Genomic DNA, 16031 nt, shown 5'->3' on the forward strand with positions numbered 1-16031 from the left:
TAAGTCGACACATTCCTTTCCCTGCGGTCTGCTCGTTTTTACATCACACTTTTTTCCTCCATATTTATCCCTTCCATGATCATGTAAGGTTATGTCTTTTGATATCTAAAAGTTGTACAAAAATTATTTTGCAATTCCTTTTATGTTGTATGCTTAGTTAGAAAAATGTGTGTAAAAATGAACTTCTCTACACATATAATTACGAATATATGTTGCAAACAAAATAAAAAGCAGGCAAAAGTACAATGACTAAGGGACCACTCACTGGTTCTTATAGAAGATCACCAACTACCCACAGCAAATGAAATGTGTTTGGTCATATTCCTCATTAAATAAACACAGATGATGTTGAAGCAGTTCAGTATCACATGAGAAATTAAAAGATGGAAGATTTGATTGGACTGTAACAGAGATAATGAACCTTCCAAAGAAAAATATAAAACTATGCAAAAAGAACTATATGCCTGACAAAGGAACTTCCCATGGGTCTATGTAAGCAATGGTCTTATCAACAGTTTCATGAAATGCTTGGCTTTACAAGTGCTCTCCAGTGGAAATGTAGATCGTATCAAGAGAATTGTTTGAGACTGAGAATTAGGGAGGAAAAAAAATGTAATAGTACAAAGTGCTCACAGGTGATGGACATAAAACAGCTACAGGCCAGATGCCCCACAGTGGTGATGTCTGACTGGATGAAGTACACACAGATCCATCTTGTATATGTTCCCAAAACATTTAGTGATTTTTATACCCTTAAAAATCACGAGCTTAGTGAATGTGCTGCTATAGGATAAAAACGAGTGTCTACAGAACAGATCTCGAATCAAACCTGAATTCCACAGCATTTACAGCAATTAAAACTTTTTCTCCTATTAAAATGCAGGTGGAATATTTATTTTTTAACTCTAGACTGTGTTTTCAGTCACCAATTCTACGAAACGGTCTTAGTAAAACTATCATTCAGCTGTTTGTCCTACAGAAATGATTTCAGAGAGCAAAATGTCTCTTCCTTTCCCTTTCCCCTGACAAATGACCCCTGTGGAGAATGAACTCTCTCACCATGCTCCATGACCCTGTGATGATCGATCTGCATCCAGTTTACAGTTACTGGTGCACACCTTATTAGTAAATGGATATTTCATGCACCTGTTGAAGTTGCAATTTCTCCAGTTTTAAGTATTAAATAGTCTGATATCACGAAGCTTAAACTGGTTCAGGTTTTGTCAAATTAAGTATTAAATAGTCTTTAATTTAATTTAAGTATTAAATTAAAGTATTAAATAGATGTCATGAAGCTTAAACTGGTTCAGGTTTTGTCAAACTGCTTTTGGGTTATTAAACCACTTGTCAAATAATTATGGGCTTGAAATACAGTCAAAGATATTTTCAGGTACAGCTGAACCAGAACTGGAAGTGGTATCACAAATTTCCTCAGTGCTCTCTATAAATACAAGCATTGCTAAAACTATTTAAGCTAAAAGATAAGCATGTGAAAACAGATATAAAATATCTATGAACAAATTTAAACTGAAAATTAGAAGACTCAGCTGGTAAAGCTTTGAAGCAATATTTGTGTACACATAACATAGGCCTATACAAAAAAACCATCTTCAATCACAAAGTAAGGGGCCAGACTCAGTCCTTTCCAGTCCTGGATTTGTGATCTTCTTAGGTAATTTATTAAACTTACCCTAGGCAAATGGAAATAGAATCAGGAACTTAAACTTTTTTTCCTTCTTCATCTCTTCCATGAGCTATCAGTTCAAGATCTATTGTCCTTAATCGGGTCTCACTTTGTTCAGCCACCTCCAGTCTCTACCAAAACAGAGCACTCAGACAAACCATGCCTCAGGACCTCTAAGGCAGGGAGAAAAAACCTCATCTTTAGAGTTTACCTCCTACTCATGAGGAAGGCAGAAACATCAAAGTAGTTATGCAACCAAGAGCAGCTGGATTTCATCTAAGGAAGCAGAGCTACTGCTTTGAGAGCTGGTGTGACTGCACTCAAAATACTGCTGTGGACACAGCCAGACAGCCACAATATCACCACATATTCCCTGTACAAGGAAAACTGCATGTCAAGGTGTGAGATCATAGGAAAGTACAGCTGGAAGTTATCTTGCCCAAAACTCCTCCACAAAGCAGAGTCAGTGTGAGGTCAGAATAAGGTACTCAGGTTTTTATGTGTTCCTTACTCAACATGGAGGCTTAACATCAAAGTTCAGAGTGTTTGTCCAAACCAGAATAATTTTGAGACCAGTGTTTGGAAGCCATTTTGTGTTTGGAACACAGATCTAGGGAAGCCAATGTATTCCATAGGGGACTAATGATAACTGGTAATAGGAGCTTAATTAGCCAAGCTGAAATAGCATCTCTGGCCAGTATAATTTCAGCATGTTCTAACAGCATGCTTGCTGTCACACTTGAGTTTAATGACCTCATTAGAGCACATAGAAGCATCAGCCACTGCTTTGCCCAATAATTGTCCTGAAAATGTCCTATCCCACTGTATTAACAGTGAGATTGTCTTTGGAACCTCAACATTTGTCTCTCCTCCCACCAGCACACGACTTCTGTGACTCATAATTATATTAACACATCACGTAACTGCTACAATCACAACCTAAGGGTGTGACAGGGAAAAACTGCTCACTTTATTTCATTTAAACCAAATCATAATCAAACTGGTTTATTGATTTATGAATAGAACACAATTAACTGGCAATCAGTGGAATGTACTTTCAGGTTCAGTATGGGCAATGGACTGTTAAACAAAATGTTAATAAATACCTAACAAATAAAGAGCCTTTCTTCACTAATCCCCCAAAGTTCTAATCATGCACACAAAGCTGTGCACCCACCCACAGCTATACACACAGCTTCCCTCTCAGGTACCCCTGTAGGAGATGGGGGTACTTACTGTGCACTTTGCTGCTCCTTACCACCTGCCAATGCACACAGCAGGGAGGAAGGCTGCTGGCATGTCCACACAGAGTTTGTGATGGCAGGGGATGAATGTACAACAAACAGTGTCAAACCCACCTCTTCTGGTTTTGACCACTTGCTCCATTCCTACTGCTTTCCCTCCTGTTACAATTTCATTTGTTCCATACATTTCTTTCCAAATTGGCCCTTCCCTCATTTCAGAGCTCACTTGCTAACTCCCTAGTGGTTCGTCATCCCCTTTAACAGGATCAGCTGTGGTTTAGGCACTCTCAGACAGGTTTGGATGCTTGAACTTGCATTCCTGTCTTAACAGCTGCTGCTCCTCAGGCCATTTTAGCAAGAATGGGCCATGGGAGCACCCTTGCAAACAGCCACACAATATTAGGAATTCTTTAGGAATATTCCTTCAGCTTCTTCACAGGTAAATTAGATAACAGCACATGCTTAGAGAGGAGATATATAATGTCCAATTCTAAAAGTAATATAAACCTCATTCTGATTACTTGTGTTTAAGTACCACCTCATTCTCCTGCCTTGGTGCTCTATACTCAAAAGTGAAGCGAAAATTACTTGAAAGGGTGTTCTTTGCAAAAAAAGATGTTCTCCTCCTATATAAAAGCAGCTGTCAGTAACCCTACTTTTAAATGAAGTTAGTCCTCCTACTCGCAGCCAAGTGAAGATTTAGTGGAAGGCAATTCCCAGGTTATCACCATTTCCCAGCAGCTTGCTCTCCCATGACGCAGTGCTGCTGCTCTCTTGCTCCCACAGCTCCTTTCCAGGTCACCACAGATGCCAGAGGGCCGGGGTGCACCTGGCCCTGGGTGGCCCTGAAGTGTGCACTGTCCCCTTCTGATCTGTTCTCTCGTGGCTTAGCGCAGAACAACAAAAGGATCAGGTTATATAGGATGCCCTGTGTCTCAAACAACTCTCTAAAGATCGTGCTGGCAGTACAGAATCCTGCTCACTGGGCTATGGAAAACATCCTTCTAGCTACCAACACTGCAGTTTAATTAGATACATGAAACCACTTCTATTTTTTTTTTTTGGTAATGCTTTCAGAGGAATTATCAAATTTGAAATCCCTCATTTCGCTTTGTGCCCTAGCTTTGGAGCTTTACAGTGACCTTAAAACTCTGTTCTCACTTTGGGCTATTTCAGTCTGTTACTGTTTCTGAATCACTATCAAACCTTTCATGCCAGCAGAACAGTCTGCTACTGCACAGCCATTTAAAAAAACAGGCATCAAGTGGAAAGATAGGAGGACTCCAAGAACATTTTTTCCCCTGAAGTTTAAACCATTCCAAACACTGCAGCATTGCACTCTGGAAGGTATATCAGACAATAAAATAAAGAGATGTTAGACAAAATAGACAATAAAAAGTAAATGGGATAAATAAAGATTTAAAGGTATATAAGAATAGCAAGATTTGCTTAGAAATAAACAGTCCTTTAAAAAAAGCCAAAACGAAAACCAACAAAAACCAGCATGGAGCAGTCTGGAGATTTTTTTAAGATTTAAGATTTTTTTTTTTTAATTAAGATTTTTTTTCACAGTTTTATTACATATCAGTAGTATTCCCCCAATGACTGCACTTTCCTAAAGGACAATTAAAGTTACTATTAACTTTCCCTGTTACCAGTCCAGTATATGACCCAGCTGCCTAGCAAGGAGGTGACACAAGAATTTCTTTCTGCAGAAACTTACTGGGCTACATTGTCATTTTTATCCTATGGTAATACTCAGACCCCACCCCCAGACTGTACTGTAAAATTGAGACTAAACCAAAAATGGGCCTTATTTCCAAAAGCCAAGAATCCCATAAGGTGTGTCAAAAGTACACTTAAACTAGGAAACAAAAAAGGACAAACCCAATAAGCTAACATTGCCCTAACTCCCTAGCAAGTCCTTTTTAAGATGCGGGATGTGAAAGAGAGGGATGTGAAAGAAAGGGATGTGAAAGGGAAGAGTGGGATTGCAGTGACAACTCCTTTGCAGCAAGGGAGAAGTAAGAAAATGATGATGCTTTCACATTATAGTGTGTGTGAACAGAGGCTGTTAGGAAAAGATGCAAGACAAGTAATCATCTGAACAGGAAATGACACAAAAGAATAAGGCAGAATCCATGCAGTGGCTGGAATGGAAATGGAAATAAACAGTTACTTCTTGAACTAGCAGATTTGGTGTTATGGTCACAAAAATGGAGAAGATAAAACAGGCTGCCCTCACCCAGCAGTAACTGACACAAAAAATAGGCCTAAGAAATTTTAGATTACATGAAGAAAATGTGCAAGAATGAGATACCGTGGAGGCAAGGATCTAAAAGTACAATCTCAAAGTGATGTGGGCTCTACAAATGTTGCACTGCTCAGCAACATCCCTTTGCTTTCCATCAGCCTCAAGAAGCACAAATACTGGGTAAAGGTAAACCAAAGGCTATAGAACTTCCAGGTCATTGTGCCCTCCTCCAGTTCAATGCCCTCTCTGGCATCCTGGCCAAGGTCCATTACTAAGGATTATCAGTGGGCAGTAGCTTTAAAAATTCAAAATTGCAGTCGATGAGTTTAAATCCATTCAGACATTCACTGATGTAGTCTTTAGTCCTACACTCCACATCATTAATAACAATCCTGTACCAAGGTAGGTAAACAGGGAATGTCCTCAAAACACACCTCTCACCAGTGTGTTTTGATTTGATTTAACCTCTGATTTGATTTAACCTCTCAGATCCATTCAGATTCCACGATGCTGAGACTCAGCCTAGCACAGCCAATTTTAGTCTGATAAGGCACCTGTACTTCAGATTTGAGATTGCTTTTGCAGCTGATGGTCTGAAAGCCCCAGGAGAAAAAAAATGATGGTAACAAATTTCTTTTAAAAGTAAACAATGTTGTTTGCTAACTGAGAAGTATACCTTTCTTAATGCTGAAATTCAGTTTTCTGATGTAAGTCAGCAACGACCCTTCAGACTTACATCTAGGTACATTTTAACAGATATAGTCATGATTCTTTTTTCTACAGACTATTTTGGAAATGAAACTGCAGCCTAAGTAAATAAAAGATTAATGAAGTACAGTTTACTAATCTAAACCCCAAATAATTTTTGAACTCTGAATGCTGAGTTCCTAAATATTCTACTCAGCTCCCAAAGGTGCAGAACTGTTCCACGGACTGCCAGCACTGACAGTACTCTAGTTCCCTGTTCTAGCCTTAAACCCAAAGCCACACAGACATATTTGAGAGAGAACTGATCACCTGGTAGAAATGTGAGAGTTCTAAAGTTCCCAATAGCAACACAAACATCCAGATGCTTCTTAATTATGGGGAAGAAAAAAAAAAACAACTTTTAAAAAAAGACTTGGGAAAAAAAAACTCAAAATGAGCTTGATTTATCTCTTTTTAGCCAACCAACTTTTCAGCCTGTCTAACCTTTTAGTAACACCAACAGACAAATAAAAAATAAACACACCAACTCTGCAGACTGGGAATTTCTACTGATCATTTTCAACTTCTGTCCAGACTACACCTTACAGTAAGTGCCTTGTGCATGTGTTACCCGAATGCCATCCAGACAATACCAGACTATCCTTGAAAGGATAATAAATAAATACAAATTACTTGTGTTCCAGAACTCTTTGAAAGGATTACTGTGCATTAACACCTCATCCTTCCTCACCCTTTTGCCAAAAAAATCTGTATTTATCAGTGTTCTTTCTTCCCCCACCTCAGCCTATTATTTAGGAGAATAAAAACAATGGTTGGGATGATAAGCTTATCAGCTGGGGAGGACAAGTCTCTGAGCCAGGGTGGACATTTGAAAAGCAATGGAGGGAACAGGGCAGAACTGTGCCTGGCAGGACAGGCTATTTCAGCACCTCAATGCTGAGGACCAGCAACACATTCAGAGGCTGAAATGGAGCAGTTTATCATGGCCAAGGTGCCATCTCTAACTCCCTTCAATAAAGTTTGGTTTGTTTTACCTGAATAATTTTAGGTATCAACACCATCATGAACCAGTGAGTGTCAATAATCAATCTGATTAAAGAGAACCTTGCAAGCATTTTGAGCAAAGTATCAAAACCTAACCTGATAATCTGATTTACTTTATTACAAAAGACTGCATAATTCAGGTTTACATAGAATGGCAGAACATCTTGAATAAAGAACAGTATTAATTACCTATGTTTCCCTCCATACACATTGCAATTGTTCAAAAAGTCCAGAGGCCATTTGCATTGCTTCAATCTGTTTTACCTATATACCATCAAAAATATGGTAGCCTAAAAAGAAATTTTTTTTTTGTTTTTGCTTTTTATATCTGAGTATAATCCAGGATTTAAATCCAGTCACTCGCAGTAAACTCAGATACACAGTTCTTAAATGCCCTCTCTTTCTCAGACTTCAGAGTCAACCATGGGGAGTTACCCACCTGTACCCACTTTGACAAACAGAAAAAAATGGTATACCATCAAAAATATGGCAGCCTAAAAAGAAAATTTTTTTTTTTGTTTTTGCTTTTTATATCTGAGTATAATCCAGGATTTAAATCCAGTCACTCGCAGTAAACTCAGATACACAGTTCTTAAATGCCCTCTCTTTCTCAGACTTCAGAGTCAACCATGGGGAGTTACCCACCTGTACCCACTTTGACAAACAGAAAAAAATGGATCGATTAAAGTCTATTTTCAGTCCCTAAGTCAGGGTCACAGATGCTCCTGACATTTCTCAGGGCCAGAACCATCCCAAAAGTACAAACCTACATTTGTTCCCGAGTGTGGCTCACAGCTTCTCTTCAACACAAACACCTAACAAGGAACACCTGGCTCGAGCACAGTGCCCCAGTGTAATGGTTCATCACCAGCACCTGTCTCCAAGCAGATGACTCAGTGTCTCCTCTGCCTGAAGACAAAAGTTGCCCAAGTGTTTTGAGTTACTAATCAAAATATTGGATTCAGCTGACTAAAACCCCATTTCTGCCCAATTTTATACACTTAGAGCTTTTCAGAGGGATCAGGCATCACACTGTCAGACACGTAAAAATGCATTTTACATTGCAAACAGTTTCTATTACTTGGGAGCACAGAATTAAGCATCTGTATAAATTGCATGACTATAGCCTCAGTAATGAGTTTGTTTTCTATTAGCTCTGCTCAACTGCTCACCAGGTTGCTCATTTCCCAGTCAGCTATTACCTGTCTGAAGTGCATTTCCATGGTAGAAAAAGAGCAAAAGCTTCTCCTGCTACTTAGCTCCTCAAGTATGAAAACACATGTTAAATTAATCAACTCAGGTGGAAAAATTAATGAGGCTGCTAGAAGATAGAGTAGAAACACCATTAATTTCCCAGCCAGTCTAGGATTCATAGACTTCAGAAAAGGACTGCAGCCAGCCTAACTGCTTTGCTTTTATAACAAAACATAACACACAGGCTTCACCCACCTCATGTTTTGGTAAGATGAAAGATACTCAGGAAGAGAAAGGAAACAATGTTTTCTCACAAGAGAGAGCCCCTTTACTTGGAGAAGCAGCTGAGAAAGAATAAAACGGGCAGCACACAACAAATATTCTGAAGAAAGATCCTTGACTTTTTAAAATTAGACTTTTAGAGAACTCTGACCTCAGAACACAACATGGTAAAAGTGGCAAGAACATGGATGCAGAATAATTCACTATTTTATTTATTTCCTATATCAGCCAAAGCAAAGAACAAGCTACCTTTGAACTCTTGCCACATACATCTGTTTTGCTTCACCTAACAAGGCTTTCTGAGATGCACATTGTAAATGCTGAGTGCAGCAAGCTGTGAAAAAGGGTAAGCATCAAACTCCAGTGATCCAGAGTTTTATAGGGCCAGGGACTCTACACTGCAGCTCTCTGAAGAAACAGCAATCACTGAAGCTGTGCTTAAGAAGCAAGGAAAGATGCAATGACTGTAGCAACAGCAGAGACAATCTGAGTCCCAAACTGAGCTACCTGTTGGTTACCTGAGGAAATCTTTGCATCACAGCATGGAGCTCAGAGCTGGATTCTCAGCAGGGCACGTTGCTATATGATACACTCCAGGCTGCCATACCTGAGCTGATCCTGCGTGTTTAAAATACTTTTAGAGAGTGTCTCACACTTACAGGCATTACCTGCAAATCTCAACCAAGAGAACAGTTCAACTTCTGTCTTTTTTTTTTTACAGGGCCTGCACCACCTGCTACGTCCAGGAGCAATTAAGCAGACGCAGAAACTGAGGGAACGCTTAGCGGGCTCACACCTGGCGTTCCGGAGGAGCGGCAGTGCCCAGGTGTGCCAGGCTAACGCGGGCGGCAGACCAGGCTGTGGCAGCCCCGCCGTGCCCAGACGGCCCCACCGCCGCTAACACAGCGGGCTGTGCGGGCGCTACCTGTGGTAAAACACCCCTTTCCCACCTTTCGGGGCCTACAGAGAAGCCCCCCTGAGGCAGCCCCGGGAGGAGGGAGGCGGCAGGGAGCTGCTCGGGGGTGAGGCGGTGCCGAGCCCAGCGCGGTGCGGAGCCGCCGGCCCGGCCGCGGCTCAGCCTTTGTTGTGGGCCGCGGCGGCGCGCTCGCTGCGAGGGTGGGCGTGGGCGGGGCCGCGCCTCTCCTGCCCCCCACACGCCCGGGCGGGTCCGGCCGCTCCTCGGGCGGCGCGGCGGGGCTTCCCCTCTCTCCCGGCCGGCCCCCTGCCTCCCGCTCCGGGCAGCATGGTGGACCTGGACAGCGAGGTGCCGCCGCTGCCGCCGCGGTACCGCTTTCGGGACTTGCTGCTGGGCGACCAGGGCTGGCAGAGCGACGACAGGTGAGCGCGGGGTCCCCGGCGGGGTGGCGGGGCCGGGCAGCGCTCCCCGAGGGCAGCTCCGCCCGCGGGAGCGCGGCCCCGGGGGAAACTCGGCCGGGAATGGGGGGCGAGGGCCGGCCCGGGGCTGCGGTGCCGCGCCCCGCCCGNNNNGCTGCGGTGCCGCGCCCCGCCCGCAGCCGGGGCGAGCCGAGCCGGGCCGGGCCGGGCCGGTCCCTGAGCGGGCGCGGAGCATCCCGCGGGCTGCGGAGCGCTCCCGCCGGCCGAGCCTTGCCCTGCCCCGCGGCACGGCAGCGCAGGTAAGAGATCGTGTCCTCCTGAAAGCCTTCACAGAGGGAGCGTCCCAAACCAAACGTGCTTTCCCGTTTGTCCGAAGGCTAATTGCAGTGTGCTTTCGTTGTCCTATAGCCAGGTTTCTTCACGCGCAGTTTCGTTCCCTGCTGGGATCCTAGGCATGGACGCACCTACCGTGATTTTATTCCTTTATGAATTCTTCCAAGTCTTTCAGCGTCTTTAATCACACCCGGTGGAAAAAAAGATTTGTTTGTTTCAAGTCAATTGTTTTCGTTAAAATCATAAACAAAGAACGCTTTACATTGAAAGAAACAAGCAAACCATGTGCATATGCGTTCAGTTTCAAAATGTTGAATGAACAGCGTTCATGAGCAGCACCAGCGTCATTCCACTCTGCTGGACCATGCAACCTTGTGTCTCAATAGACTGTTAAATGATTCTCATCTTGCAAAATTATGTGTCCTATCCACTTTGTACTAACACTCTCTTGTAGTCAAATGTCAGAAAAGCAAAATCGGCAACATATTGGATAGATTTTAATTCAATACATATGAATTGTCAGAGTATGTCTTTAACTTGGCAGTCAAACTTTTGATTTTAATTCTGTTCTGCATTGTTCCAATTTTCACTACTTTTCTAAGGAGATACTGATTATTATTGATTGATAATCACAAGATCATGCAAAATATGTAACTAAGTATTACCCTTGTTTAGGAGAATATACTCTGCAAAGAAGCAGTTAAACAAATGGTATTTATTCAGACAGTTATGAAATGGTTAATGACACCTTAATATAGTCACAAAAATGAATGCTGTTGGTTGGAAATGACAGCATTGTAACTAGATAGTGGAGAGTTAAATAGTATGCTTATCAAAGCATGGTTTTACTGTATAAAAAATTATAAGTGTATTGTAATGTAGTCATGACTTCTGATTCCTTGAGATTTTAGAAAACGTGATCTTAGCATCTTACACTTACTGCAGTAGGAAAAAAACTCCACAACCTTTCTTATTTTAACAACTTTATTTATTTGTTTTGGGCTTTGATGGCTAAAACTTACAAAATATGCTTTATATGCATTTTTGCATCACTCTGGGGCTTAACACTTTTTCCACCTCTAGTTTAAACTTCTGTCAAGCACTTCCCTGATGCCAATTGTTTGACTTGCATTTAATGAAGTTTCTTCTACAGAAGAAGCATGATCTGGTCTCAAGTAGCAAATAGTGTAATTGCACAACCCAGAGCATCCTTTCAGCTCTTGTCTATTTCAGGTCTATGTGCACTTAACAAATTAAAAGTAAATAATCCTTAAAACAATGTTGATAGCAGAATTATAGCACAAAAGTCTCCCAGAGCATGGCTACCATTTGAAAAACTCCACCAAAGAACTGGTGAAAAATTAATGGTTAATTTAAACGATTTAATTAATATTCCAACAAACATTACAAGAAAAATCTCCATCACAATCTGAAATACAAAAATGTAAATGGCTTTCTAGATCTTTATGCACTGTCTGTGCTGAGGCTGGGCACAGCTGCACAGTGGTAGGAAGGTGTGCAGGGAATTCCCCACAATGCAAGCAAGATTGTGTTTTACATGAGGCTGTGATAGCAGCACTCTCTCCTCCAGCTCTGCAAGTTACCATAGCAGTGTTTTTGGATACCAGCTTTCCTGTAACTGAATGAGAGCCATTCTTACAAAGATCTTGTGTATTATCTGTTGTTTGTCTGTCCAGATTCTGACTTTCCTGAACTGGAGGCTGTCATGTGTAACATTGAAGTATTCATTCTTTCCTATGTTGCTGGAATATTGCTATTCATTACAGAAATAGTGTCAAGTGGAATATTTAGAATATTAGACATACTTCCAGGTAATATTGAATGAGAAAAATTGCAGACCTATGGGGTCCCTGAGATCAGCTTCTTATTAGTTTACAAGATTGGCATTACACAAGTATGTATTATTTTTGTCTGCTTTATTGTCTCGTCTTTACACTCATAGGTATATGGTTCTTGGTTCACTCTATGGTGAATGGTTGGTTTTGGTGAAGCACATCCTTTGTATTCTGTTCTAAGCAGTGTGCAATATAAAGGGGTTTGTAACCCCTTCAGTTGAATGGCTGTTCACTATGAATGGAATATCTGACTACTGAAACACAGTTAAAGTAGCCTTAGAGCTACTCTAGGCTGCACATGATCAAGACAGTTCATTTTAGTTATTGGACTTTGGCTGAGATGCTGCAAACATTTTTCTGCCTGTTTCCAGTTCACTGCAACTTTTTAATTCCACTTGCTCTCAGCTCTGGCAGTGTGATGTTTGCTAAGGGTTTTCCATCTGTGTAATCTGTGAACTTCTGGTCTCTTACTAGCCAAACACTGTCTTTTCTTAGTTCCATTCTCTTTTTGATCTTACCAGTCTGTTCGTCCTTGGGGGGTCTCTTTTCTCCTTCCCTTATTCCCTTTCTGGAAAAATGCTTGCTTTTTGCTGATAGGGTCCATCTCCTGGTTTTTAGATGCTTGTTGGTGTTTTAGAGTGGAGAGGAGATGGAATTATTCCTCTCATCTAGGATTCTTTGTTGCCAAATCAGTTTTAATAGCATAGTTTGTCATTATATGTCACATGGTAGTATTAAAAAATAAATATGACTGAAATTATGTGACCTCTCTTTTTGTTGAAAGATATATTTCTGACATAACCATAGTTCAACTTTGAAACCTTAATGGTTATGTTTCTTTAGGGCGATTTGATCACCTATTTCTTTTAAATGTTCCTGTTAATTTATAAAATGCACATGTGCTAAAATGCTTGGCTGATTGTAACAGAACTCTCATTCAGGAATTTTGTTCTTAGATCTCTACCGGTTTGAAGACAGCTTTCTAATTTTTTTTTTTTCCTTCTTGGGGACTTCTATAGTGGAGCCTCACTCAGACTTTTCTTTTTTTTTTTAGCAATCTAGTTCATAATCCATTCCTTACCTGTGTTTCCTCAATACAGTAGCCTCCATCGCACTGCTTTTGCATTTCTCTACCCTCCCCCCCAAAATTCTGCTTTCATAGCTTAGATTCATAGCCAGCCTTGCAGTTGGCTTCAGTAACAGATGGGTTCTGGGCTGTCATCTTCCACAAACCGCCAAATTGGATTGTATATTATTTTTCATAAAAGAAGTTGCTGTGTGCAGAAGAACATGCTGAATCTTTGACAAATGATTTTCGTTCAGTAAGAAAGCTACTTCGAATAATTTATTTGCATTCTTGAATTTGCTGAGTGGTTTGGTTTTTTCCCCAAAAAAAGAATGCTAAAACCAGTTTTGGTTTTTGCAAAGCTTGATTTTTAAAGGAACCTTGGTTCCCTTTGAAAACTGGAGGTGATGTTTGATGCTACACTACGCTCATTTTGTATGGAGAACACTTCTACAAGGCAGCTGGAGCATGTGTGTGTGTCAAGTGGGTGAATTCTGTGGCAAATAGGGCAATGGATCAGGTTTCCTCTGGCCATGGAAATATCCCAGGCACTGGGCTAAGGGTAAAGAGAAAATTGGATCCTTGACTTTTTCACTTGTTCTGTAAATATTGCTAATATCCTTTTGGGAATCTTAGATTTTGCTTTCATTATTGAAAGTGTCTGAAAATGTAACAGACTGTTTTGATTTGCAGGATATTCTGAGATGTTTATTTGACCTTCATAATGAAATTTACCTTTCAGTTTGGCTGCTGGAAAATGAGCAGAAATAGAGGGAGAACTCAGTGAATAGCACATTTATTCACCTGTTAATTCAGCCAGATTTCACTTTTTGTGATTGTAATAGTAAACTATGCAATGAAATGTTTCATTACCTTACTGATCATCAGTCCTTAGTCTTACCAGCTATGTGGAAAAGCAAAACAAATAAAATTAGGAAACACCCTACCTGGTGAAGTGGTGACATGTGCGAAGTTGGTCAATTGCTGCAGAGGAGGGGATAAAAGAGAATGTTTATTTTTAGGTTCCTATGTAAGTTTGAGAAAGCTACAATGAAGAGGTTGTTGTGTACATAAATAGTTACCACGTGCTTCAAAACAGCCAAACCACAGCATGCTAGAGGTGTAAAGAAAGAATTCCAAGTTAAAAATTAAAAGCATTTACATTCTCTCCATATCACTGCCTTTTTATTAAGGCCTTTAGTATCTTGCAGAGCACAGTTTACCTCACATTTCTTAAATCATTTATGCCCAGACATTTAATCCTTTCTTTAGAAGCTCCTGAAGATAAAAAAACTGCATTTGGTTTAGTGAATTCTAGCAAGACGGGAATGTTTCCCACCATTGAAGCATGACTGCTTATTCTGATGAACTGTTCAAATTCTGCTCTGCCTGCTCTGACAAAAATGTCTTGAACTGTGCAGGAATGGTTTGGCAGTTGGAGTGTCCAAGGAAACAATATGAACAGATAACTTGTGGGTAGTCCAACCCCCACCTTCAAAGCATCCGATTTCATAACTTTTCTATATGCTGCTGCAAGATATTTTTACAATTTCAGTCATGGAACAAAAATTTACATTTTCCAATTCTGTAATTTTTTTTCAGTTCTGTACAGATATAACAAGAACATTAACTGGTACTGGAAATTCATTTCAAATCCTGCTTCTGTATTGAGATTAAAATTTGAGTAATTTTGCTACAGTATATACTTTAAATTTAAAACTATAGAGCTAAATTTTACCTTTGTGAAAGAACTGTTCTTGCGCTGAGTACTTACAGGATTAAATTAAAATCAGCCCTCCATTCTGGTGTGCTTTCTGCATAAGTGCACATTACCACCTATCTGGAAAGGAAGGAGATTCACATAATACAGAACACCTCCACACATCACTTGGACAATTGTATCCTGCTGGCTGTCATGTTGACTGGTGACTTTCAAGGAACAGCTCCCCACTGTAAATCTCAGAAGGCACTTTAACAGTCATTTGTCACGGTGTGAATTAGTGAGTGAAGCCTTCCCTTTGCCTTTCCTTTTGGAAATCACCTGAGATTGTTAAACTAAAAAGGGATAAAAAGCCCACACTTTTCTGATTCAAGTGATTTAAAACAACTGAGTCTAGATTCAACTTGTAAAACAATTCTATTATAATTTCCTCAAAAGAAAATTCTATTACACTTTCTTGAAAATAATCCTCCTCTTTCCTTCAAGAAATACTTTAGTCGATTTGGCATCCTCATTTTAGAAAACATGTTAGCTTACAGGAATTCTTTCATTTAACAGAGACTACAAATAAAAGGACTTGAGCAGATATTGTCAAATTTATCTTGATTTGCCCTTGTAACTAAATTTTCAAAACCCATAAAGAGATTTAGAAGCCTAAACTCTAATGTAAATGCTTGATTTTGACTGAAATTGCTCAAGATCTTAACAGTCTAATTCTCTAAGAGAGCAAGTGCTTTTGTATCTTGCAGTCAGACTCTGCATTGTAGTAGTTGAAAAGTTTGAGTTTCCCTAAACCCTGCAAAAACTTGCTGTGTGTAAACAAGCCCTTACTGACTGCTTAAAAAATAATAAAGAAAAATACTGATGTTTGTAAAACTGCTGCATTTACCACGGCAAAAGGCCTGAGTTTACACTCTTGTGGGAGGTTTAGGAGCACAATCCCAGGAAGGTAAACTGTTAATATATTTCCATACTCACCATCCTTCTAAATTTATCTTGACTGGGTCCTTCTTACAACACCACCACACCTGTTACAACACACCTGTGTGTAGGGGAGAGCAAGTAATGCTTTGCAGCAGGCAGTGCTATTAGCCTCATTTTAATTAGCATTTTACCCTATTGCTTGCAACAATGAAGGAGGCCAAAATGCGTTGTTTCTGTGTTTCTGTACTCCACCTAAACTAGCAGGCACTGTGGAATTGGAAAGGACATGGAAAGAAAAGAGTAATTGCAGTGCTGCTGCGACTGGATCTGTCCAAGAAGATGTTGGTAGCACATCCCAGCAGAAGTTTTATACTGCACAAACCATTA

At 40.5% G+C, this 16031-nt stretch overlaps 1 protein-coding gene across 4 annotated transcripts in view; it reads left to right on the top strand.

Moving 5' to 3' along the window:
* The first annotated feature begins 9547 nt into the window (after positions 1–9547).
* KCNT2 (potassium sodium-activated channel subfamily T member 2) overlaps positions 9548–16031 on the top strand; it is a 115417-nt gene continuing 108933 nt past the window's right edge. For all 4 annotated transcript variants that reach the window (XM_039726327.1, XM_039726328.1, XM_039726329.1 and 1 more), the window contains exon 1: positions 9548–9748. In XM_039726327.1, the coding sequence (XP_039582261.1) occupies positions 9654–9748 (95 nt within the window). In that variant the 5' untranslated portion in view covers positions 9548–9653. The remainder of the gene's footprint in view (positions 9749–16031) is intronic.

Source organism: Passer montanus, unplaced genomic scaffold, assembly GCF_014805655.1.
Source record: "Passer montanus isolate IOZ18808 unplaced genomic scaffold, ASM1480565v1 scaffold58, whole genome shotgun sequence".
NCBI classification, from domain to species: domain Eukaryota; kingdom Metazoa; phylum Chordata; class Aves; order Passeriformes; family Passeridae; genus Passer; species Passer montanus.